The sequence below is a fragment of the Polistes dominula genome, unplaced genomic scaffold (assembly GCF_049000335.1).
Source record: "Polistes dominula isolate Pdom_NZ unplaced genomic scaffold, Pdom_raw_medaka contig_20, whole genome shotgun sequence".
Taxonomy (NCBI): Eukaryota; Metazoa; Arthropoda; class Insecta; order Hymenoptera; family Vespidae; genus Polistes; species Polistes dominula.
The window spans coordinates 4,661,253-4,687,424 of record NW_028301147.1 but is presented as its reverse complement, the minus strand read 5'-3'; the positions used below and the strand labels follow the sequence as shown (position 1 = coordinate 4,687,424).

Genomic DNA, 26,172 nt, shown 5'->3' with positions numbered 1-26,172 from the left:
AGTTGGAATAAAAAAGATAAAGATATTTACAAATGACCCCCAAAAAACGTGAGTAAAATCATGTTGTTCAAGATTACAGAAATCTGGAATCTGTTTTAAGCGTGACAATAAAAAAAAACCTTACGTTTTAATATTTTTTGTTTTGTTAAATATAAAACTAAAAATGTTTATTGTTTGAATTCATATCGATAAGCACTTCTGAGAAATCTAGTATTACATGATTCAAAAATGAATGTTTCAATAATTTTGATACAACATCTTCTCTTAAATTCATATTATTTATTTATACTAATTTATATTTGATTCTTTTTCAATAGAATTTCTTTAAAATCATGTTGTTTGAAACTGTGTAATTTAGGGGAAGGTATCCGTGTTCTTCAAGTACCGTGTTTTTGTGGGACATACATACTTCTTTATAGGCCGAAAATCTTCACCTGCAAGGCTACGAAATCATGGTCGTTTCCTTCACAGAGGGCGCCCTTGGGTCATAGGACCAATGTATCTGGTATAATTGTAAGAAAAGAAAAAAAATCTTGCCTCGACGAATTGGATTGAATGTCCACTATTGTTCATTTTTATTATGATTAATTATAATTAAATAAATATATATTTATAAAGAGGATAAGGAATAGCTTATATGTACATTCGTTATAATCAAAGATATTTTTATTCAGTTATTACAGTTCGTAAGAAAGCACAAATAGAAAATTTATAAAAATATGGGGATTCTACGATCCAATGATAATTCAAATATTATGTTTTTTAATACGGTGTTTGCTCATTACGACTGTCTCTCTACGTGAACAATGATATTTCTAACTTAAGAGATAGAATAATCATGGAAACACGTTGAATTACATAACATTATTCTCTTCCTCTCTCTCTCTCTCTTTCTCTTTTTTTCTTTTTTTATGTACATTATCGTTGAATTGTATCGTAGATACAATTAATTAATTGTAATCATTGGACAAATGAGAAAAGGTAATGTTAAGTATATATTAAATCTACGATTGCGTGAAATGACGAACATTGGCGTGATTTTACAAGGTGTTACACAAAAGTCGTTTTAACAAGAAAATAATTATGACAGAATCCTAACGCAAACCTGCAAAACGAAAACACCGCGTAGACACGTAAATTTTAATAGATATTAAATTGTAATATTCTTCAGTTCTGTGAGACGACTTTCGAGACACCCTGTATATAGGGTATATATACCTATTATCTTCATAATAGATATATCTATACATGAGATTATAATTACGATTTAATATACATAAATATTTACTGTAAACGCTTAAAAACGATACGTATGATCGATTAAAAAAAAACTGACAGATTTTCGACACTTTTAAACGAATATGATGATCGTATCACGTTCACATTTTGCTAACGTGTTAATTCTTTGACTTAACTCGAAATGATAATTATAATATCTACAAATACATCGAGTAAGTAATGAAAACACGTTTAGAAAAATGCGAAAGTTCGTAATGTAAAGACAAAAAAAAATGGATGATAAAGATATGTTATATATGTATACATACAAATAATTGTATAAATATATATATATAGATATATACATTTCTATAAAGATACGATCCGATCTAATCTACGTATACCTGATTAATCATTCTCTTTGCATTTTACACGATGGTAATTTAATATCGGATGCGAGACAAGCAACGAAAAGTTGTGTCGTCCGACGTACCTTTACAGGGAATTTCTTGTTCCTCAACAATCATCTCAAGATGACGTTGTCAAAGGTAAGATCCCTGCTGTCACGTTGATTGACCGACTTCTTGAAAGGATTCCAAGGTAGTCTTCTTGTAACATGAGCTGTTGTAACCGAGCCAGCTGGACTAGGTTGACCAGAAGACACTCCTGAAGAACTGCTCGCCGAAACGCTTCCTTTATCATGTTGATTCGGTTTTCCGGGTTTCTAAAATAATTATGTTACTACAAATTTATGTATCAGTTAAAGAAATAATCATCATCGCGGATGACACCAATGTTGATAACTTGGTTAAGATTAAATTAAAATATTAAATCAATAATTATATTTTCATTATGTTAGGTATACTATCAAGTAATAATAAGTTTGATTTAATTGTATTTTCTTAACACATTGTACGCCGGCCCGCGAAACCGCGGGTTTCTGAGTTTGTCGCTTGAGTAGCTGCCCCACGATGGCGCTCAGGCTTTAAATGTCTCTTAGGTCGCCGGCGTACAATGTGTTAAGGTTTATGAAAGGTTCATTTTCTTCTGGAAAACCAAATATTATACAGTACAGTCCAAAACAAAAAATACCTTACTTACCTTCATGTAATTTCTGTCCATAGGTGTGACCAATCTTAGATTAATAAAGTCACCACATTGTTTTATCAATTTTACAGCTTGTTCATGAGAAGCCCATTTGACGTCCTTGTCACCAATACCAACTATAAAGTCACCTTCCTTCATACCAGCGATCTGATAAAAAAAAAGAATTATAATGAAGTTTTGAAGATGAAGACTAAAAAGTTAAATTTTAGTGTAGTAATGTAGCAAATGTTACTTACTTCTGCTAAAGAATTATGATCAACAGCAGCTATAATTACTGGAGAATCACCACGAACACTAAATCCAAAACCTTCACCATCGGGTCCTCTTTGAAGTTGAACATTCCTTGGTGCAGTCCAATGCCTTTTCGCTGAAAATATAGCAACAGGTCCCAATGATCTAAACAAATCTTCCACCCCGTGTTGACCAAAATCCGGATGAGTGATGCTCAATTGAAACTTTGTCGATGCTAAATTGAATATTGTCATTACATTATTTACATACTATTATAATACTATTTTTATAGAACAAATAAGTATAATAATGATATATTATATTTACCAATGATATCTGGGGGATCTAATAGTTCCCGAAAATCATCTTCATCTCCAATTTTATTATACATATCATGCGTAGCTTCATGTCCTTTTTTCAAGACTTTAGCCAGCGCTTGTTTTCCTTTCAATTCTCTGCACATTCTTTGTAGCCGTTGGCTTTCCTCGTGCAAAACCAAAGCTTCCCTTAAATGTGCTTTCCCTGTTTAGAGAAAAAAATAATAAAATATTATTAAACATCTGTTTACTGAAATGATAATTTGATTAAAAGTATTCTTGGAAAGTGATTCGCAAAATTTAGAGCTAGGAATTACAATCTTGAAAATCGAGAACACTAGCCAGTGCTAGACATTTTGCAGATGCCGGATATAACCGGCATTATTTGTAAAACATTCAAAAATTGTCATTTGTTCTTAGAAAAAAATAATAACGTATAATTAACATACCTAAAAGTTTTCTTTCATTGTCATCTCTAGGCACGGTTACTTCCAATTGCGTTTTCCCATCACTTTTTTGAATATGTTCGAGCGTGAGTTTCGTCTCAACTCGAAAATCAGCGATAGGTCTATCGAGCAAACCAGCTGCAAGATGTTTGTGAGCAAGTGCCAAATGATGTTCGCGTTTGACCAATATCAAAGAGATCCAAGTTTCTGGGACATAATCGCGAACTGGTTCACGAGATATCAGACCATGAACGTCATTGTAAACAGTAGCAACCTTAAACATTTAACAGAAATATATATACATATAAATTTTTAGTTAATTATTACTTCATTCATTAAACATTATTGTTAACATTTACTTGTGCAGCTTCTTGAGCTAAGTCCAAAGAAATGTCGATCGTTCTTCCTTCTCTAGATTGAAGTTCCAATTTTTCGAACAAACATTCTCTCGCTTGTGCCTGAAATACAAATATATATCGAATATTAACGAATAACAAAACAATTTTACATCTTGTCAAAATATTTTTACATTCCTAAAAAGAGTTATAATATAATTATAATACAAATCTTGTTTAAGATTTATAAAAAATAATAATAACAATAAACGTACCAGCATCAATTGAACGAGCATTTCAAGCATATCAGGTCCAAGATCCATGCTAGGTGCATTGGTAAAATTTTCGTGAATATAACGAAAAGTTCCAGCTGCTCTAAGAAAAGCATCAACAGCTTGATCCAAGCCTCGAGTAGAATGTCTGTCTTGTTTAGCAGCCAATTGTGTGTAAAGTGCACCAGCATTGAATAAAATGGATGCTTTTTCAAAGGCAACAGTGCGTTGACGACTTGGTACACCAGTTAAAGAATCGAACCATTCGAAATGTATGCCAAGACTTCTTTCAGGTGGAAAGAATCGTCTTTCGATGAAATAAAGTTGATTATAGTAACGCAAAAGCAATGCTATACCTGTTGCGTCTCTTGTAGGTGTTCTCGTTGCCTAAATAAATTTAACGTTGAAATGTATTAATATATCACAAATAATTTTCTTATATTTCATTTTTGTATTTCTAATACATGATAAATGTCTTAATTCTATGTATATGTAATAGATAAATTTTCTAGAAATATTATACAATTTTGTATATATATTATTATTATTAACTGGCATTAGGAACTGGAAAGTTCATTGCCGCAAATACCAAATCCCGCCATTGTTCCCGTCCCTGAGCGCGATTCTTCCATTCGCGATCTTCGTATCCTATTTCTTTCAGGTCCCTTCTAATATTATCCTCCCATCTACATCTCGGTCTACCTAGTGATCTTTTCCCGTTTGGTATATCGACCAATATTTTGTGCGCCGTTCGGTCCTCCCCCATGCGCGCCACGTGACCACGCCATCTTAATCGGCGTGATTTTACGACGTTGATAATGTCCAGTTTGTTGTACAATCGATATACTTCAACGTTATGGAGTTTTCTCCATTCGCCCGTTTCCTCATCGCGTTTTCGAAAACCCTGAATTTCTTTTCGTCCCGTAACGTAAGCGACCACGATTCGCTACCATAAAGGACTACCGGCAGGGTGATTGTTCTGTATATCCTAATTTTTTTAATTGCCTAAACAGCAATCGCGAGTTGAGTAATTTGTTAACCGAATAAAAACATGAGTTGCCTAGATTGATTCTTTTCTTAAGTTCTTCGTTAATTTCGTTCATCTGGTTTATGATCGATTCTAAATACCTAAAGTTGCTGACCCGCTCAAAAGTTTTTTCCCGGACAACCAAAGTTCCAGTACTAGGCCTATTCTGAACTCTATCGGTTATCATATATTTGGTTTTTTCCACGCTTATTTGTAGTCCCAGATCTTTAGTATTATCTATTAATATTTTTGCGTTATTAATTAATGACTCTTCATTGTCCCCTAACAAAGCAATATCGTCCGCGAATGTTAACAATTGTGTTGTCCCGTTCAGCTGTAAACCATCTTTACTTTTCTACAGTTCTTTGACAGCGAATTCTAGTACTAAATTGAACGAAAGGAGTAACAATGCGTCCCCCTGTTTTAACCCGCTATGGATATTAAAATCTTCCGACATTTGGTTACCTAACCTCACTTTACCTCTAGTTTCCTTTAGGCAAAGTTGAACAAGGTTGACCAATTTTCTTGGTATCCCCTGTCGTATTAGGATTTCGAGCACTTTTTCTCGTTTTACCGAGTCGTACGCTTTTTGAAAATCTATATAAAGTTGATGTACCGGCTGATTAAATTTCCATTTTTTCTCTAAGATCTGCCGAATAGCAAAAATTTGGTCTGTAGTCGATCTATTTCTCCTAAAACCGCACTGGTGATCTCCTATTATCTCGTCCGCATACGGTACTATCCTAGCTAGCAAGATGTTTGATAGTATTTTGTAACACGTCGGTAAAAGTGAAATACCCCGGTAATTATTACAATCCATTTTGTCTCCCTTTTTAAAGATTGGGATTATATTCGACTCTTTCTATTGTTCCGGCAATGTTTCCTTGCTCCATATTAATTTGATTAGCTCAAAAATTTCATCGATCAATCTATTGCCCCCCCCCCCCCATTTTATTAGCTCTGCAGGAATCGAGTCGTTACCCGGTGATTTATGATTTTTTAGTTTTTTAATCGCGCTTTTTACTTCCAACATCGTTGGTTCACTAACCATAGGTTCCGCCATATGGAACTCGAAATTCTCAGTTTCCCGGTTGTTCTCAGATTCTACATTTAATAACCGATCAAAATAATTTTTCCACGTGTTCAATATCCCCGTTGTATCCGAAACTAAATTGTTGTTTGCATCTTTCACTAGATCCGTCCTAGCTTGGAATTCCTTTCTGAGTCTATTAATCTCCGCGTACATACCACGGACGTTACTGCTTTGGCAATTTTCATCAATTTCCTCAACTTTTTGTTTTAAAAATTGTCGCTTCTTGTTCTTAATTAAATTTTGAGTCGCTTGGCTAATATTGTGAAATTGGTCCCGAGTTAGATCCGTGTTTTGGGTCAGCCACGAGATACGCGCTTCGTTTCGGACTTTGACAGCTAACTCGCATTTTTCGTCGAACCATGGTTTGTTTTTGTGCCTTTTGCAAAAACCAACGATAGCTTCCGCCGATTTGACCATCGCGTCGCGTATATTTTTCCATTTTTTATCCGTATTCTCGTCTGCTTCGTCAATTTTCTTTGCCGACGCGAGTCTTTTCGTTACTTCGGCCGCGTACTTTATTCCGTTTTCTCCCTTGCTAATCTTTTCTACGTTTATCCGTTTATTTCCTATCCGCTGTCCATTATTCTTATTTACGGAAAGCCGTTCCCTCATCCTAGCAATAACCAAAAAATGATCCGAATCACAATCCGCCCAGGGGGGCGTACGTACAGGGGTACGACGTAACATCTAGTAAGTTTGTATATATATACATATCATAAATATATTTAAACAGGTTTTTGTATTTTTTTTCTCTTACCTGTCTAATCTCCATAAGTTCAGCAATAGCTTCCTCATAATTCTCCCCATCTTCGCTATAGTGTTCTAAGATAAAATCCTAAAACATAAATTCATATTAAATAATGTTTCAAGTGTATAAAAATGTTAATAAGAATTGAAATTGATTAAAAGACGACCAATCGGTAGTAGGATTTTATTAAATCGATATTTACATAGCAACCAAAACAAAGTGTGATAACAGTAGTGTTTCACTAACGTTTTACGAAAAAGTTATGTTTTTTTCTTTATAAAACTACAGAAAAGAAATATAATATTTTACAAAATGGTACGAATCACTATGGAATTGTTACGTAAACGTTCAGAGCATAACGAGGGAGAGATATCAACTCTGGAAGAAATATCGTTGCATCAGGAAAACATCGATAAAATCGAGCTAATAAATAAAGTTTGCAGAAACTTAAAAATTTTACTTCTTCAATACAACATTATACCGAAAATCGAGAATCTCAATATGTTGAAAAGATTGGAATATTTAAATCTTGCATTGAACAATATCGAAGTTATCGAGAACTTACAGGGTTTAGAAAGTTTGAAGAAGTTGGATCTTACTATAAATTTTATAGGAGACTTAAGAAGTGTCAAAACTTTAAGGTATTCAATTTATTTTTAATATGAACGAAAAGATGAGAATATTAATGAAAAAAAAGTAATGTATTTATTATCTTCGATTGAAATACTTTAGGAAATATTCAAAAAGACGAAATGTTTATGGTGTCCCAGATATAACGAGAATTTGGAACAGCTGATGTTGACAGGAAATCCGTGTACGGATTACGAAGGATACAGGGAATATGTCATTTCAACGTTACCTCAATTGAAAGAACTTGACATGGTTGAAATTTTAAGATCAGAACGAATAAAAGCTTTGCAAGTATACGCTAAAGTAAAGGGAGACGTTATCAGAGGTTATGAGAATTACAAAAAGATAAGAGATGCTCAAATAAGACGACATCGTGAAAAAGAAGAAATTAAAATTAAGGAAATAAAGGAAGACGTAAGTTTTAACATTTTTTTATTAGAAAATTATTTTTATATCTACTTTCAATAATTGGACAATTATGAATAACAATTATTTGTCATTACGATAAGAGAAAACAAACATAAGATGACAATTTGTAATAAGAATTTAACTAAACTTTTATACTATGTTGATTTTACTTGACGATGAATCTTGCAATTTTACTTTTTTAACTGTTTGCATGCTTAAAATCGTAATACAATGTTTCATTTGTGATATACCATAGTACGATATGTTTAAAAAGTTTTAAATTAACATCTTCGAAGTATTTCTATATTTGAATTATTAACGATCCCTCCCAAATGCAAATAGTTACTATTTTTTTGTTATAGTTGATCTTTAATTATTTTTTTGTAAAATTTTAAATTAATCACTGAAGGAAGAGGAAGAAATGGAAAATGAAAAATTTTGGAAACAAACGAGTTATCACACACCAGAAGATCGAGTTGCGATTGCAGAGCATTCGTTAAAATCGGAAAAAAAGAAACATGAACATTTGGAAAACGAAAAAACAAAAGCACATAAATTTGTGCCAAAATTGTTCAGCCCAAGTGGCAAGCCTTACAACATGAATCATCCAAAAGTACCATTTACATTGAACGACGAAGATGATCCAAATAACGTGATCCTAGATGTTGGAGTTTACAGGTAAACAAAATTTCTTTTTTGTTATAAGTAGGACCGATATAGTTTAATATACTGCTTTAAGTATTTCTGAAAAGTTGAAATACTTTTTTTTTTATCACGCGTATATGATTTTAATTAAATTTTTGAACTTTTGCAATTCTTATTATTTTAAAAATTCATAATCGGATTAAATCAAAATTATTCGTAGATCTAAGTGACTATTACTCTTATTTACGCTGTATAAATTTTAAATCAATTTATTCAGCTGTTTAAAACAGATCTATAAAACAGATATATACACACATGTGTATAAATATGTTCAAGTCGACTGTTCCTTTTCGTAACAATTTCTAATAAGTACAAAATTTTCTTCGTTGTTCCTATTAAAATATAAAATCCGTACTACCCATTAAATGTTCAATAAAAAATAAAACTATTGAATAAAAAAAACATAAATGTTATTTAACTGCTATTCCAAGAAGCTAATAACAACGCTTCATTTCAGTAGTAAAAACATAATACGTTCTATTTAAAAAAAAAAAAAGAATACGTATGAGTTCAATAGTTTCTTCAATATTTGTAGATAAGATAAGAATAACTCCAACATCAATATTATTTACAATATGATAACTTTGTAAAATATATTTGCTTAGAATCAACAATATTTATATTAAAACATGAAAATAGATCATCTGTGAAATTCCGTATACATAGTCTCGTACCTCATAGATTAATAATTCGATATGAAACGTAAAAATTTCAAATAAATTGTAGATATACATATCATAAAGTTTCATAAGTATTTGTTATTCATTCATGTTAAAAACATTAAAAAAAAAATATCCGCTGTTGTATTTAACGATATGCAAGAAACAGCGAATTTTTCAACTAAATCGTAATATAGCAAACGTATATTAAAATGATTATAATAATTGCAAGATAAGTTTGTTATTTGAAAACAAAATTGCAGATACCTCGATACCTCGTACATCGATGTCGACATTCAACCAACTTACGTGAGAGTGACGATAAAGGGTAAAATTTTGCAACTAACATTACCATGCGAGATTCTCGTCGATAAGAGTAACGCAAAACGAAATGTAACGACTGGTAGTTTGGTTATAACGATGCCTCGTTTAAATCCCATGATGATGATACAACATCAAACGTTTACCTCAAATATCACAAAAAATAATAAACAACCTACGAGTAAAGGAGGAGGTAAAGCCGTCATCAGTATAAAGAATCGACCATTCACATCTACGAGAGAATATCTCGAAATTGGGCCACCTAAAAACGATGAACTTGATTTTTCCAAAATATGTCTAAATTCGAAGACAAAAGTTAACAAAAAGTTAACGGAAGATCGATCCAAAGAAAAAGTCATGTCTAACAATTTTATTGATAATCCTGAAGTACCTCCGCTCGAATAATGAAAATATTCATCTGTGATTATTAATTTCATTTGTCGTCAGTTATGACAGTAAACAAAATTAAAGAAAAATTCTTATTTTAATATAAATAATTATAATTTAAAATATATTATAAGAAAACTTAGTACTTTGATTTAATTTACTATTATTTAATAACCGATACGAATTAATGTTGTAACATTAAATTAAAATTATTATGTTAAATACTTACTTTGAACGGATCACGAAAATCTATATCCTTGGTCTCCTTTAAACCAAGTGGTATCATTGGCATTACAGGATCCTCTCTGCAAATGTATAATATTTATGTTATTATTATATATATGCAATATTTTCAAATATAATTAATAGGAATAAAAATAATAGGAAAAACTAACCCATCGACATTCTGATAGAGCTCAACCGAGCTATTAAGTTCAGCCAACTGTTCTTTCAGCAGTTGTAAGTTTGAATTAACAAAGCTCAATTCCAAAGCTACGGTTTCTTTGAGTTTTCTATTTGTCGTTGCCCTGTAATAACGTATTACAAAATTTCATAAATTAATCATATCATATGATTATGATCAAAATAAAAAAATTATTTTTTTACTTTTTTTCAAATATCGTTAACTCACTTGAAAAGATTTTCTGCACCTGCGCGTAATCGAAGTTCCTTATTGATCTCCTGATTCAATTTGCTTCGTTTATTCTGCAATTTTCCTCTGCATGTCGCGACCCTTGGATCGGACCCCTAAAAAAAATATGACAATGCAAAAATTAACAAAATGTTACGCTAATAAATAGGCACAAAATAATTATTATAACATATAGGTATATAATAAATTTGTAGTAGATACGTAGTCGAAATGAATTATAGTTTAACAAATAATGTAAGATAATATATTTGTAACACAAAAAAATTTGGTTAGTAAGTTTTATAAAAAACAAAAAATACTAATTACAGGATTATCAGGGCAATTAATGACGATTTATAATATATATTTTTATTTCTATTTAATTAAATTTTTTACTTTTAATTTAATTTAAATTTAATTTAATTTTAATTTAATCTTTGTAATTAAATAAAGTATTTTTAGAAATATAAGTATATATATACTTTGTTTTTCATTTATTTGAATTTCATTGTCATTAATACTTTTCAAACTTTTTGTACACTATGTATAATAACATTCATTGTCTATAAAACATTATTCGTACGTTTCTAACGCAATTTACGTAGAACAAGGCTTCATATACATTGAAATTCTCGTATGATGCAAGAGGATGTGCAGTAACGTGACGTCTGGCTTACGCCCAACTTTATACGTGATCGAAGCTTCTCCAGTTAAATTGTTTTCTATGAATTGCCACATCGTGTCATTGTACCTCGACTAACAATTTACCATCATTTATTCGATTACACCGTTGCGCGACTAATTTCGAGAGCTCGTTTTATCCAAGCTGATATTTTGTCGTTAATTATATTATTTTTTTTTTTTGCTTAATAAAATTATACGATTTCTTAAAAAATCAGATATATATATATATATATATATTTGTGGTAGAGCTTATAATTTTAATAATTCCCATATGATAATATAAATATAAAATAATTCAAAATAAATGAAGAAAGTATCTAAAGTATTTCTTATTGTTTTTTTTTTATATAATAAATTTTTATTTTTAAATATATTGCATATTGTTCTTTAATATTTCTATTAACTATTATGGGGTATTTAATTAAAAAATGAATGAAAAAGGAAAAAAATAAATTTTATTTTATTATTTATTTATTATAAATGTTTATTTTTATAATTTATTTGTTAAAATAAATTATTATCCTTTCCTTTTACCAATTTTTTTATTTTTTCTATTTCATTTGTAAATGATTTCTCAAAAAACACAGTAAGATTATCAAATATTTCTTATTCCTTTACATTAAAAAAAACAAAAAACTTAACGAAAAGAAAAAAATAAATCGTTAAAATATAAAATTTAAATTAAAAAAAAAATTTAATTTAAAAAGAAAAACCCCATTAGCAAGTACCTATCAATAATTTTTTTTTTTAAATCAAATCTTTATCTTTTTTTATGATAATTTCTTACCCCTAAATATTTGACAGTGCATTCCGATAATTGATTCTCTTCGTTTGTCGTTTGTAATTTCATCGAACGCGACAAAATATTAGAATGAACATTTTCATTTTCCCGTTCGTTCGTAGACGATGATCTATCATCCTTTTCGTCATTCTTCAACGACGTCGTCACGGTAGTATGATTTTTCGGTAACGGCGAATAATGTACCCACTTGAGCATGTTAACTTGAGTAACGCGTCATCGAACTCCTTCGTGTAATTTCATTCGCATTTAATAATCAAAATATGGTATATGTATATCCTTCTCCATAAATGGACGAACGGTACGGTTTATAAGAGAACCGTTTTCCACAAATGACGCGACGTTTCTTTCAACAGATTGTAAGACAATTTTTCTTTTTTTTTTTTATCATGTGTGATTCGAGTTAATCTGAAAATTTATTGTTAACGTTAAAATTGCGTCTCACTGTCAGACGAAGTGATTCTCTTTCTAACAATTTATTGTATTACGTATACAACGTTTACATATTTTTCGTATTGAAAAGTTATATCAAAAATATTAACTACCATAGTAACACATTGAATTGTAAATTGTAATCGAATAACTGTATTTTATTTCTTTTTTTGTTTATAAAATTTATTACAAAATTATATTAATTTTAATATTTATATTGTTATATTTCCTATATTATATATTATATATTTATATTTTCATATTTATTATATTAATTCGGAAGCCAATTTGGTTAAGTCCAGAAAATTAAAATTGAGAAAATTAATGTTATTTAATAGATTAGTTTCTTTAAATTTTGGGTTATTTAATTTAATTAGAATAGTAGATATAATATTATTTATATACTATATTATGTATATAAAGAGTCTTTTTTCAAAATGGTAGGCTTTGCAACCAAACAAGATAGAATGTACAAACAAAAACATAAGTATGTATTGGAATAAAACTTAATTAAATTTAAAAATTTTAGAACTATCATCTTTTGGTAACTGAAAGAAATATAAAAAAAAAACGAAGCAACAAGTACATATTCTTAAATAATTTAAAATATAATATTTTTTTATTTTATTAAAATTCATAAAAAATCAGAAAATATCAAATTGAACTTAACCGCATTGATGATTTTTTTCATTTATTTATTTAATTAATTAAATGTGTCTTTTTATATTCTTCCTTTGACAGATTTTAGTAACTTCTCTGCATATAACCTTCTCACACATCTTCAATACTATCAAAGAAATCTCCTCTATTTAGTACCACTCAACAGTACATGGTTTTTGTTTTTCTTTTTTCTGAATGGGTCACTCATTCATTTAACTAACCATGCTAGCGTTGTTTGATTTTGATAATCTAACGTCTAGACTGTTAATTTGAGAAACACCCTTTTTATATAAATCGTTTGAGACAAAAGATGATGTTTAACAATTGAAGGTAAAGAAAAGAAAAAGAAAGACAAAAAGATATTTCATTTTACTTCTAGAGAATGGAATTTCAACGTATATTCGAATGTAAAATGCTCTTTTGAAGTGACTTGCCCGTATGCCCTTTCAAATCCGCTGGGAACAGGAAAAGGAGCGTAAAAGTATCGCTAGATCGATCAGGGTTGGGCCCGTACAAATAAACGAACGAACGAAGAATAAATAACGCGTATCATTTGCATTACTCGTTTCGATTGAGTTTATTTACTTCAACGTTCCATTCGTTAAATTAAGTTACTATTACATTTGTTGTTTACTTTCGAAAATTTCTATTTTGGTAAAAGCAAGTATCCAAACTTATCTCTCTCTCTCTCTCTTTCTCTCCCCAGAACGAATTTTAAACAAGTTTCGATTATGTTTTGCAATTAAAAGCTTATCGATTCGTTAGAAATACGATAGCGATAACAAGACTCTCGTCAAATGTATCAAACGGTAAAATAATCTTTTTTATTCGTTCAACATTTTTCACGTTTCAAATACTTGCCATGTTATATTTGAAATTATTTACGATCTATAATGCTAATTGTGTTATTTTGAACAACTGTAATTATAAAATTTATGATACGTTTATATTTGTATAAATTTTCTTTTAATTATTTCATGAAAATTTTAAGATTGATATAATTCATTTTGAGTAAATATTTAATAAAATGAAAATTAATTTGTCTTACAATTAGTTTATGTTTTTTGATAAATATTATATTTATTTTTTCGCAACAAGCATATTCATTATCATAGATATATGTTTTTATCAAAAGTAAATAAAGATAATAAAAATATGCTAATTTAATTAAATGATTTATATCACATCTGATCATATTAAATATTTTTATAATAATATTTAAATTGATATATATTGTATTAGAATTAATTTATATATATAAATAATATTTAATATTATCATTCTCAAAATTTATATCAATAAAAGTATAAACGTTGTAAACTGCAATGAGAAGAATTGTTAAATAAATATACAGTAAATCATTACTTGGAAGGTAATACGTTTCTTCGTTACAAGAAATATTTCTTTCTTCACGTTGTGAGCTTTACTATTACGTATGAAGGACGAAGATGGATTTTTTCTGTTTTTCTTTCTACATTTGCACGTAATAATTCCTTGGTATACGAGGTTACTCGTAGAAGCGCGACTTCGTTACCATAATTCCGTTCCAGTCTGATTAAACTATTGCCAATATGATAGTAGTACTAGTAGGTAGTAGTAGTAATATAATAGTAATAGTAATACTACAACACAGGCTTCTTTATTCCTTCATTTTCACTCAATTTACCACTTTTTCTCCTTTTTCTTCCGTATCCGTACAATTTTGAAATGAAATCGATTATGCAAATTCCTTATCGATATTACTATTTAATAGTTAATAAAAAGCTAAGTTCAACGAGCTATAATGAATTTATTTAAATTTCTTTCTATAATGTTCTTTCATATAAAATTAAACTGATTTCATTTGATTTTCAAAAGGAATTTTAATAACGACAAAATATTCTAGCAATATTGAAGCACACACAATGTAATTTATTAAATTTTATTATTAATTTATTAAAAGCTGCTTTCAATTTCATTTCAATGATATTTGAATAATGATAATTTTTTTTAATAAAAAACGACCAAAAAAAATGAATTCCAACATTTTTTTACTTTTTTGTTTGTTTTAGAAAATAAATCAATATATATTAGGTTGTTCGGAAAGTCGTTTCGTTTGTTGCTGACGCAATAATGGCATTAGTTGATGCAAACCGTCAAATAATAACATATGAAATCAATGAGAGATTAAATTTATCAAATTCAACTACTTATGACCACTTAAAAGGTTTAGATTTAACCTCGAAATAAAAATTATCTTCATTTTTACAAAAGAAAAACGAAACGACTTTCCGAACCACCTAATATTAGGTCTATCGGAAAATTTTGTACGTTCAAACAAACACTAGTTCAATTTTTCGTCACTAGGGATAAGGCCCCATTTCTTAAAATGGAATATATAAATTGCAACCATGTTGGCAAGAGTTCAAAAGTAATTAAATGAATAATTTATTATTTTATTTTATTTTAAAAATGGACAGAATTTTCCGGTAGACCTAATATATATATATATATATATATATATATATATATATATATATATATATATATATCTATTTTAATAACATTAAATAAAATTATCTTCCTATTTGCTAAATAAGCAATTAAAATTCCGAAACATAAAATAAGACTTAACAAACAAACAAATTCAAAGATTCGTATAATTACTTTCTTTTTTAGTTCAAAAAATATTTCAAACATATTTTTTTATATCAAAGATCATCTTTCGATTACGTCGATATCATAAAATTTTTTTTTATATAAGAATAATAATTACATGAAAAACAAACCAAAAATGAATAAAAAAAAAAAACAGAAACATAATACTCAGATCGAAGGATTTTGGGGACGAGCATTCGCTCGAAGCGGAACGAAAATTGATACCGTAAGTTCGCGATGATAAATCCTATTGAATCGAATCGAATCGAATCAAAACGAAACGAATCGAATCGAATCATGAAACTCGAACCATTAATTTTTTTCAAATAAATCAAACGATCATACTTGACGAGTATAAGGATCGAAAAATATCTAACATAAGCGTATCCAATCATCAAACCCCCCACTATCCATCGTTTGTTCGTCAAGCTAAACGTTTTTAAATTGTTCAAGGATTATTTTAAACGACTCGTTGTAAAATAGTAAAAAGAATCGATTACAATCGAGCGTTAAATCTACCGTAACACGCACCTAGAGAAGCACTATTACTATTTCTAATACTAAATACTACTACTACTACTATACTTCTTCTTCTTCATCATCAACATCAACATCAACATCGTTCTCTCCCCGAAGGTAGAATAGCGTAACTGTTTCGTTAACAACCTGTGCGGAAGCCACAACTGGGAGAACTATATCGTGCGATTGCCGTTAAAATTGAATAATAATGATCGGTTGGAATATATATATATATATAAGAAGTGTATATATATATATATATATATATACACGAAGCACGCGTTCGTAATCTTGTTAACAATGAAAAAGATCGAGGTTGGCTCTTAACCGTGACGATCGTTTCTCATACCTTTTGTCTCGTAAAATAATAATTCATTTCAATTTAATTAAAACGTTGTAAAGAAAAATTGTCCGTTAGAAATGTGCAATGCGATCGACCTTATAAACGATTCCATCTTATATACATTATTTTTGTTTTCTTCTTTTTTTTTTAATTCTTTTTTTAGCGAGATTTTAATCTATTCAACGATTTATGATCAAAGTCATTTAATTTTTATTATAAATTGTTGTTTTTTTTTCTTGCAAGGTCACATTGGTAATAACGTTTTCTGCATTACCGATCATCTACGCTAATCATATTTTTCCCGCGAATTCCAATTTCAAATTAAAACAAAACGAAATGTCTTTATATAATGTTTAAAAAATATACAAAAATTATATCAATCTTTTAGTTTTGTTTATATATATATATATATATATATATATATATATATATATATATATATATATATATATATATATATATAAAAAAGGGTTTATAATAATACTCTATAATATTATCAACAAATATGTATAGTACGTTTTAAAATTGAAGGTTAAGTTCTATATATTTGTAATATTCAATTATCGTTTTTGTTTTGTATATAATAAAAATAAAAATTTAAAAAAGGAGTAACATAAAAACAGACACGCTTTTTTTAATCTCAACGTTAGAGATCATAAAATTTCGTGTGACCTTTCAGAATTCATCGTCGTTATGCAGAATAAGTGGCATTTAAAAATATCCAGTTATTCATTACCGAGATTACGAGGTTCATTAGGGCAAACGAAATTAAACTGCTATCGTGATACACGAAGCAAAACGTAATATAGAAAGGCTACTTAATTGCAAAGATTAAACCTCATCTACGTGTTTCGTTCGATGTATCCTTAATTCCTTTTCCACGCAAACAAGAACGGTATAGTTAGCGCGAATAACTGTTTTCGTCGATCTACAGAAGCAGCTTAGTTATTTTGAGAGGTGCGAGATTAAAGATACAGCTGTTTCCAGTTCTGATTTCTTTCACTTTGTATCTTTTAGTTGGGTAATTGTGCAATGCTTACTATCCTCAAGGACACGAAAGTGACAGTGTACCTACGATCACTGCAAACTCATTAATTATAATAGAAAGGAAGGAAACTAAGTTTCGATTTTTTTTTCTGTGTTCAAATTTATACTTTTTCAATTTGTACCATTTGTGTGGTACAATGATTACGAAAGTAGTTTAAATATTAAATACAGATACATAAAGTGAATATTATTTTGTTTCATATTGATATATCTGATTATATATAATTTAAAAAAAAAAATATATATATATAATACTTTTACCACTTTCATAATCATGTACAGATATTTATATATATATAGGGTGTTCTAAAATTGAAGGTTCAGGTTTTTGACATACCTAAAACTTAACAATTTAAAAATGAAAATAGAACAGTATCGATAATTTATTATATTTTCTCTTTATTTTTTTACAATAATAATCGATTCGTTAAAATACTTTACATATAAAATATCATTCACAAAAATGAGAAAAAAAAAACATAATCATATGCATTATCGTAACAACACTTTCTTCATCAAACATTATTATTAACAAATTTTAAAACACCCTATGTATACCATATGCATATAATTGCAAAAGGATGTCAAGTATCACCAAAAAAAATTCACCGGTTCGATATGAATGAAAAAAAAAGAAGAAAGAAAGAGAATCACTCTCGAATATCTGTAAGACAAGAACCTTCATATTAAACCTTACTATAATTTCACAATTTTCTCTTCGTGCGATTATTGAACTAATTCCGTTCGGTAAAAAAAAAAAACAATAAAAAAATGCTAATTAAATATTCGTTTCTCGGAAGGAAGTAATAATAACACCCGATGTAATATTTTGTCTGTGCATATTTCCGAATATGTGTCACACGATTTTTCTCTCTCGAGTCCGTCTACCGTTGCACCGTTTTAACAACTGCCGAGACGTGGCCGATGTATGGGACCCATGGACCCAACCGATACTCGGTGAAAGGAGAGAAACTTTAGAGAGACAATGTGGTGGGGAGAATAAAACCGATTCTTTCTCGTTTCAAGTGTCGTACGCCGTCAACGAGGCGACACAAAGACGCCGGGAAACCTTCAAATAAAATCTTTCAACACCGATTGGTGTGTGGCCCTTTAAACTCATTTTTTCTCAAACACCAATTTTTCTCCGTAAATATCTATATGTGTATATGTATGATTATATTTCTTGCATAATAAATCATTTTCGAACATAACTATTTATACATGAATTCTTTTTTTTTCTTCATCTATTATGACCTGAATAATAACCTACTATAAATTTGGTACCAACCTTATTTGGACACGCAGTATATATCGAAAATATAAATATATGTGCATATTTTATCTCGAAAATAATATTAACATATAATTAACATACATATGTATCTATATTTAAAAAGAAATATCTAAATTATTAGAATTTTGATTATTCGTGAATTTAAGATGTACCAGAAACGAATGTAATATTATGTATATAAGTATATTATATATTTTATTACGTATGAAAAAGATAAAAAGCTACCGGACGGAGGATGGAAGTAATTAAGTCGCATAATCAGGAAGAAACACGTAACTGATATAATCGATACCTTTCATCGTGTATACATATATATATATACACATTTATATTTTGTGTCACATTTCTTGCTTGTCGACGAACTGGTAATGAAATTGCTTTGACAAATTACTATGATAAAAACAAATCACTTGCAATAATTTATGTATGATACAATATGATACAATTATCATTATAATCTTTATAGAAAATCTTCATTTATTTTATCTTGACGAATGTCAAGGTAAATTATTTGTTTTAATATTTATAAATTTTTAATCTAAATGAGCTTCTTGTCCTGTATATTTTTATTTTCTTTATATATAATAAATTATAATTAATTATTTAACACCATCCCTCTCTTTAAAGATAATTTTGCTGAATAATGTATTATTATAGAATAATTCGAAGATTACTATCCATGTTTTATATATAAAAAGAAAATAAAGCGTACATAATTAATCAAGTATGTACAAATGTACAAATAGATAATCAAGAAAGTAAGTTTTGTTGCAAAAAGTACTCAACCTCAATCCCTCTCCCCCTTCTTGCTCTTCCTCCTCCTTCTCCTCTTCCGTTTGGATAATAATAAAACTGATAGAAAATGACTATACAAATATTTGTATATGTAACCTATTAAACTGTATAATTTGATTAATTCATGAAATGATGAAATATTATGTGAATCACCTTAGGCATTTTTAGAAAATCTCTTTCTTCATACTTTAACAGGTTAAACCAATAATACAGGTTAGTATACTAACCTATAGTATTTTATTAGTTTTGCATGTATTAACACTAAACTCTTACCCACGTGATGTCAAATGACCGCATTCTGTTATTTATACAAATACGATGAAGAAGCATAAAATTTACATTATTCATTTTTTAATAAAAAATAAAATAATAGTTTATTTATTATCCAATTAGAAAAAATCTCATACAATATTAAGATATGTGTATACATGAAATGTCGATTGGTTTAGTGTTAACACTATACCGTTCGCACGTCTAATCTAGATTTATATATATATATATATCGTGCAAGCTCCGAACAGCACCAACGTGGAGCCACCAGCACTTACCCAAAAGTTTTTGCATGGCATCAACGTGGAGCCATCGGCACTTACCCGATAGTTTTCGCATGGTACCAACATGGAGCCACCGGACGTCATAATGTTAACAATAACATAAGTTCATAAATAGAATATATATATTTATCAATGTATGTACAAACTTTTTGGGGACCACTCAAATAATATTACAAAGTATTCGTTCGACAAAAAAAAAAGATCTAATTTTTTAACGATAATACCTCTTCAAGTATTGATAAAAACCAAAGATCTCTATTTTATCGAGTAAAAATATGAAAACACGATTTCACAATTAACAAGTACGCTATTTAAGAGGAGAAAATCCGTGTCCTGTGTTAACTCCCCCTACTCCCCTATCTATTCTCTTCTCGAAAAAGTTTGTTTTTATAGAACAATGACGACGATGATGATGATGATCAAGATTCTCGAGAAAGGTGAATCTTGACAGTTGTTTAGTCCGTGTCTTAGAGGACACGTCTTGCGAGAACATGGAATTGGTCTTGCGGTCCAGGAGGAGTCTCATCGAGAATTACAAGAAAAATAAAAAGAAAATGAGGAGAAAGAGGAAGAGGGGAAGGAAGAGAGGGAGGAAATGAGGGAAGGGGGAAAGGGGGAGAAATGAAGGAGAATGAAAGACGACAAGATCTTTAGTGGAATACGGAGAAGGGGGCCAGTAACGGTATCCCACTCTCAAAGCCCCCACCATCCCCTTTGAAAGCCACTGATAGGCAGCAGACGATCCGACATACAGGAAATAGGGTGCGTCCACGTTTCTCTCCGTTCGCGCCACGCCATTTCGTTTTTTATTTTCTTTCTTTTTTCATTTCTTTTCATTTCTTTTCTTTTCTTTTCTTTTCTCACACGTTCAAACTCGTTTTTCCTCAATGATGACGAAGTAACTCTTTAAGAAAAACATCTTATCGATATGAGAAATAGGGAATAGATCAACAAAAACAAGAAACAAAATTGAACATTTATTATGTGTACTCGAATTGGTATCATTCGTCGTAATTATTGCAAATATACGAATGTAATGGAAATAGAAAGAAAATAACACATGGTATAGTAATATTATTATAACAAATAAAGATAATTATATTATATTTATGCAAATGTAATCTGAATATATTATTATTTTGATAAATATGTAATATAACTAATTATGAATGAAAATATTGAAATTTAAATAATTTAATTAATAAATAAAAAAATATATAATAATAAATAAAATAAATAAATAATGAATAAAAAAATAAATAATAAATATTAATTTAATAATAAAAATTAATAAATTTAAATTATTTAATAAAATAATAATATATTAAACAACATTATCATCATTTCTATTATAATATTAAACGAATAATACTTCTTACAAATAATTATCTTGTAAATGAAATTACAATTCAAATTATTATTATTATATATATATATATATATACATATATGTATATTATGATTTTACACTTGTGATCTCATTTAAGGGTTAATTAAATTTAAATGTTAATATCTATTATTATTATTTCACGTTAACGATATGATCGATCCCCTTTTGATACGTTCGAATTACAAGGAAAATTATGTCATCATAACGAGAATTGATAAGAGATAATTATAGACAATTATCGCATTTATCTCAACAAAGGAAATGATTTCATCGAAAGAATTTCCTCAAATGATTGAGAAGTAACTAAGTGACCGGATCCGGTCTAGACATGTGCGACTATTTCGACGCTTGGATGATCATCAAGGTTAATGTTTCAATCCCTTTTTTGTAATTGCAAGAGCTTAGGACGATTGAAGTTGTTTTAGAATGTATCTTACATTTACCTTTCTTTTTTATTTCTTATATTTAATTCTTTTTTTTTTCATTCTTTTTTAAAGAAAAGAAAGACATAAACTCGACTCGATTGCAAAAAGGAATCCGAGTGCTTGAATAACGGTTTTTAAAACTAACTCTTGTCAGATGTAGATAGTTATTAATCTTTTAAGGAGTACTTTGACATTAAGAAATTCCTAGGTCAATCCTTAACACAAAATCGAGATTTAATAACAATTTTATTGAATTTCAGTTAAATACTAACATAAGTGTGTCGACTCGACGAAAGTATCCTTTTTCACACGCACTCCCTACTATCATATAAATATAGATATACGTATATAGTGACAATAGTTAGATGTATGATAATGAGACTAATATAAGTGTTAAAAAACTTGTATCTACAAAGAAATTCACAAATTACCGAGAAATTTCTTGAATAAATATTGGATGGTGTCTTTTTCATTTTAATATTTATTTATTTTTTTAAGTAATTTTAATATAAATAATAATATAATCTAATTTTTAATTATATAATAATAATGATAATATTATATAATTAATAATAAAATAATTAAATTTAAATTAAATTTAAAAGGGCTTTTGGTTTTGATCATTTTTTGATCAAAATGATCAAAAAATAAACATTTATTACATTTATTAAATTTTATTTAACATTTATTTAATACAACGTAAATTCGACCTTGACCTTTTGGAATAAACTGTATATGAAAAAAAATAAGAAAAAGAAATAAAAAAGAAAAAAGAAAACGTTTGATAGAACGAATTAAAGCGTGTATATGATCTCACGAATCACAATAACTAAATTAATTCGTAATTCTTTGGCTTTCTAATTGGGTTATGAGAATTTCCTTTATTTTGTACGCGTACACACCATGGACCAACGCGTGAACGAAAGGAGAATCTCTCTTTCTCTCGTGGTTACCTTGATTGCATCGTTCAAGGAGAGTCATTATCCCCTCTATGTGTTTCTTTCTCTCGCGTGATCGTACAATTTGGAAAAAGGTGAAAGTACGAGAGTAAGAAGAAGAAGAAGAATCGTATTTACCACAATGATTACTCTTTCGTTTAATAAAGGATTTCATAAAAAAAAGTTCTAATACCATAAATGTCTATTTATAAATTGTTTCATTGTTATTCCCTAGAGATGACACCGGTTTAGTAATGTTTTATTAATGAAGTAGTAGGGTATGTCTTTTAATTAATGTAACGAAGTCGAGGTTTTTACTGACAATTGTTGCTAAGTAAGTTCGATTGTAGAATAATCGATTACGAAAAGTTGCAATAAACGTATAAGCGAAGAAAGTAATAAAAAAAAAGGAAAAAACCTACGCAAACTCGTTTAAACAGAACCTCAATGAAACATATCAGCATATATCTAAGTATGCATATAAGTATTATGTATGCATTAATAAATTTACGTTGTATCTACTTAAAATATTTTTTATACTTATTAATCATCCAACTATTTTTATAATATTTATAATATATGTGATAATGAGTAAAATGAAATTATTTATATTAAAAAAAAACGACTTAATTAATAATATATAATACATTATAATATATTAATAAAATTTATATATTATATTATATATAAATATAAAATAATATAAAATAATTTTAAATAAAATTATATACTATATATTATATATTATAATTATATATATATATATATATATAATATAATTAATTACGATATAATTAATATATATATATATATTAATGATTAGAAATAATTAATAAATTATATAAAAATACTTAAATATACTTTATATTTGAAAAATGAGATTGTAATATTTATAAGAGAAATAATTTTTAATATAATAAATATCTCAGAGTAATAAAATAAATATTTTTAAAAGGAAAACGTAATAAGCAAAAGTTCGTGAGCCATAGAAATAATACGATATTACAAGTTTGGTATGCCTGGAGCGATGGGTAGGCAATCGTTGTTACTACTTTAGAATGCCATGCTGGATATATACTCATCCTCCATACTCTGTTGATGTTACCTCTCTCTTTCTCTCCCGACGTATAACTTCGTCGTAGTCTCTACCTACGTCGTTCGACAGGAAGCGCATCAAGGTATGCGAGGACTATTATTCTACACGATGCAATACTAAAGTCGATTTCATCCCCGTAAGAAATAGTACGTTTATAATTTTTCACATTTTTTTCACGTGAGAACAAAAAATCGAAATAAAAAAAAGGTAAAACATTTTATTCGAATGTTCATTTAAAGATTTACCATACACTTTAATACTTGAAATAATTCATATTATTAATTGCTGATGATTGATGCAGAGAAGAGAAGACTGATTTTTTTTATGTTCATAAAAAATCATTTGTTTCTTGTTGAATTTTGAATCTCACACACACTCACTATTTCTTTCTATCTGTCATAATAACTTTCTATCAAATAACATAGACTATGTATTCTTTCTATTCTAATTATATCCTGAAATCTTATACAATTGCTAACTCATACTTATACACTCTCACACTCATGATATATACAGAACTTCTCACACACTATAATTAATAACTTTTCAAATTTTAGATAATTAAATTGAAAATATGATGTGAATTTCATTTCTATAACAAATCTTTTTATAAATCAACTTTTATTCCAAAGTTTAAAGGTCTTCAAAATCGAATTGATTTATTTTTATATCGTTAACAACTATACAAGAAAAAACCAACAATTTTACTTTAAAAAGTTTGAAAATACAATAAACCATACTATTAAAAAACAACACAAGCATAGTTAAATATTGACAATATTTGTTCAATATTAAAATAACATTCTCCAAAGAAAAAAATGTATTTAATCAACTTTCTTTATTTTCACATCGTACTGCCGTAACAATAGTACGCATATACAAATTTTATATAATTTACACTATAGATACAGGTAGAAAACACGTTTCCAATTTTCCTTCGATCAAACGATCAAGATCGACACTAACACTTTTAAAAAAATAGCGTGCAACGATTTCGAACGTTCAAACGTTTCCACGCACGGAATAACACGGTTTTATCTCATGCAAGAATAAAAAAAAATTAAAAAAGAAGAAGAAAAAGTAGCAAAGAAGAAAAAGAGATATTTACGTAAAGTAAAGTAAAGTAAAGTAAGAAGGAATAATTAACGGTAGGTAAGCAACTAACGAGTTACCTGTAACTTTATGTCCGGAAGTATCAGCATGGTTCGTTCTTATTAAGCTTCACGATATTCGCGGTATGATCCTCGATCCGTGACTGGTTGTACTTGTGGTAGGTAGGAACGGGGTGGTAAGAGGGGGGGAAAAGGATAGTGAAGGGTAGCAGCCTCACGGTTCTTACGGATGCACCTCGAACGTTAACACTTGGCCAATTCTCGTGCACTCCTACAAAACCGGAAGCAACATACGTATCTTGTATGTAAGCTTGATATCGGTGTTCTACACGTATAAACACACACAAACACACTAACTTCAATCTTTTTTACAATTAGTCGAAGAAAAAAAGGGTCGCAGACGATGCGTGAAGAAGTCGTTGAACACACACGTATCAACTTTCCACCTTCTGGAAGGTACTACTTAAGTATTTTACGAATTAAATTGTTGTTTTTTTTTCTTTTTTTGTTCAAATTTCCTTTTTACGCATACAATAATTTTTTTTTTTAAAAGAATAATATATCGCGGATTAAATTAATTTTGTTCGTTTAATACAATTGTAGAAAGTATCTTTTTTTTTTTATTTTCTTCTAGATCTTTTTTTAACTAGGTAATATCTTTAAAAGAAATCGATTATCTGTAAACGTAAAAATTAGTTTCTATTTTATGAAAGTATCGTTACGAAAACGATAAAAAGAAATCGATTATCTGTAAAACGAAAGATCGATCATTCTATGAAACTTTAGAAATTCATGTTTATTTTGGAATTTATATGAATAATATCAAAAACAAAACAAAAAATGTAAAACATTAACTTATCTTGTCATCGTTAATTAGATTAAAAAAGAATCCACGAATGTAAATAATAATTC

At 28.7% G+C, this 26,172-nt stretch overlaps 2 protein-coding genes across 5 annotated transcripts in view; one reads left to right on the top strand and one right to left on the bottom strand.

Moving 5' to 3' along the window:
* Window positions 1-648: 648 nt before the first annotated feature.
* Window positions 649-26,172, bottom strand: part of Rhp (GTP-Rho-binding protein rhophilin) — a 43,090-nt gene continuing 17,566 nt past the window's right edge. For 2 of the 4 annotated variants that reach the window (XM_089177209.1, XM_089177210.1), the window contains exons 2-13: window positions 25,321-25,531; window positions 10,536-10,651; window positions 10,300-10,431; window positions 10,134-10,209; window positions 6,804-6,881; window positions 3,930-4,313; window positions 3,679-3,777; window positions 3,323-3,593; window positions 2,884-3,078; window positions 2,562-2,791; window positions 2,320-2,472; window positions 649-1,942 (exon numbers count right to left, since the gene is read on the bottom strand). In XM_089177209.1, coding sequence (XP_089033335.1) covers window positions 1,742-1,942; window positions 2,320-2,472; window positions 2,562-2,791; window positions 2,884-3,078; window positions 3,323-3,593; window positions 3,679-3,777; window positions 3,930-4,313; window positions 6,804-6,881; window positions 10,134-10,209; window positions 10,300-10,431; window positions 10,536-10,651; window positions 25,321-25,350 — 1,965 coding nt within the window. In that variant the 5' untranslated portion in view covers window positions 25,351-25,531 and the 3' untranslated portion in view covers window positions 649-1,741. Of the gene's footprint in view, window positions 1,943-2,319; window positions 2,473-2,561; window positions 2,792-2,883; window positions 3,079-3,322; window positions 3,594-3,678; window positions 3,778-3,929; window positions 4,314-6,803; window positions 6,882-10,133; window positions 10,210-10,299; window positions 10,432-10,535; window positions 10,652-12,006; window positions 12,427-18,353; window positions 18,543-25,320; window positions 25,532-26,172 lie in introns of those variants that run through there. The other 2 variants (XM_015335458.2, XM_015335459.2) reach the window with 2 other exon arrangements.
* On the top strand, window positions 6,888-10,121 carry tilB (touch insensitive larva B). The gene is made up of 4 exons (XM_015335461.2): window positions 6,888-7,435; window positions 7,565-7,838; window positions 8,242-8,510; window positions 9,460-10,121. The coding sequence occupies exons 1-4, from the start codon at window positions 7,107-7,109 to the stop codon at window positions 9,920-9,922; spliced, it is 1,335 nt and encodes a 444-aa protein (XP_015190947.2). The 5' UTR covers window positions 6,888-7,106; the 3' UTR covers window positions 9,923-10,121.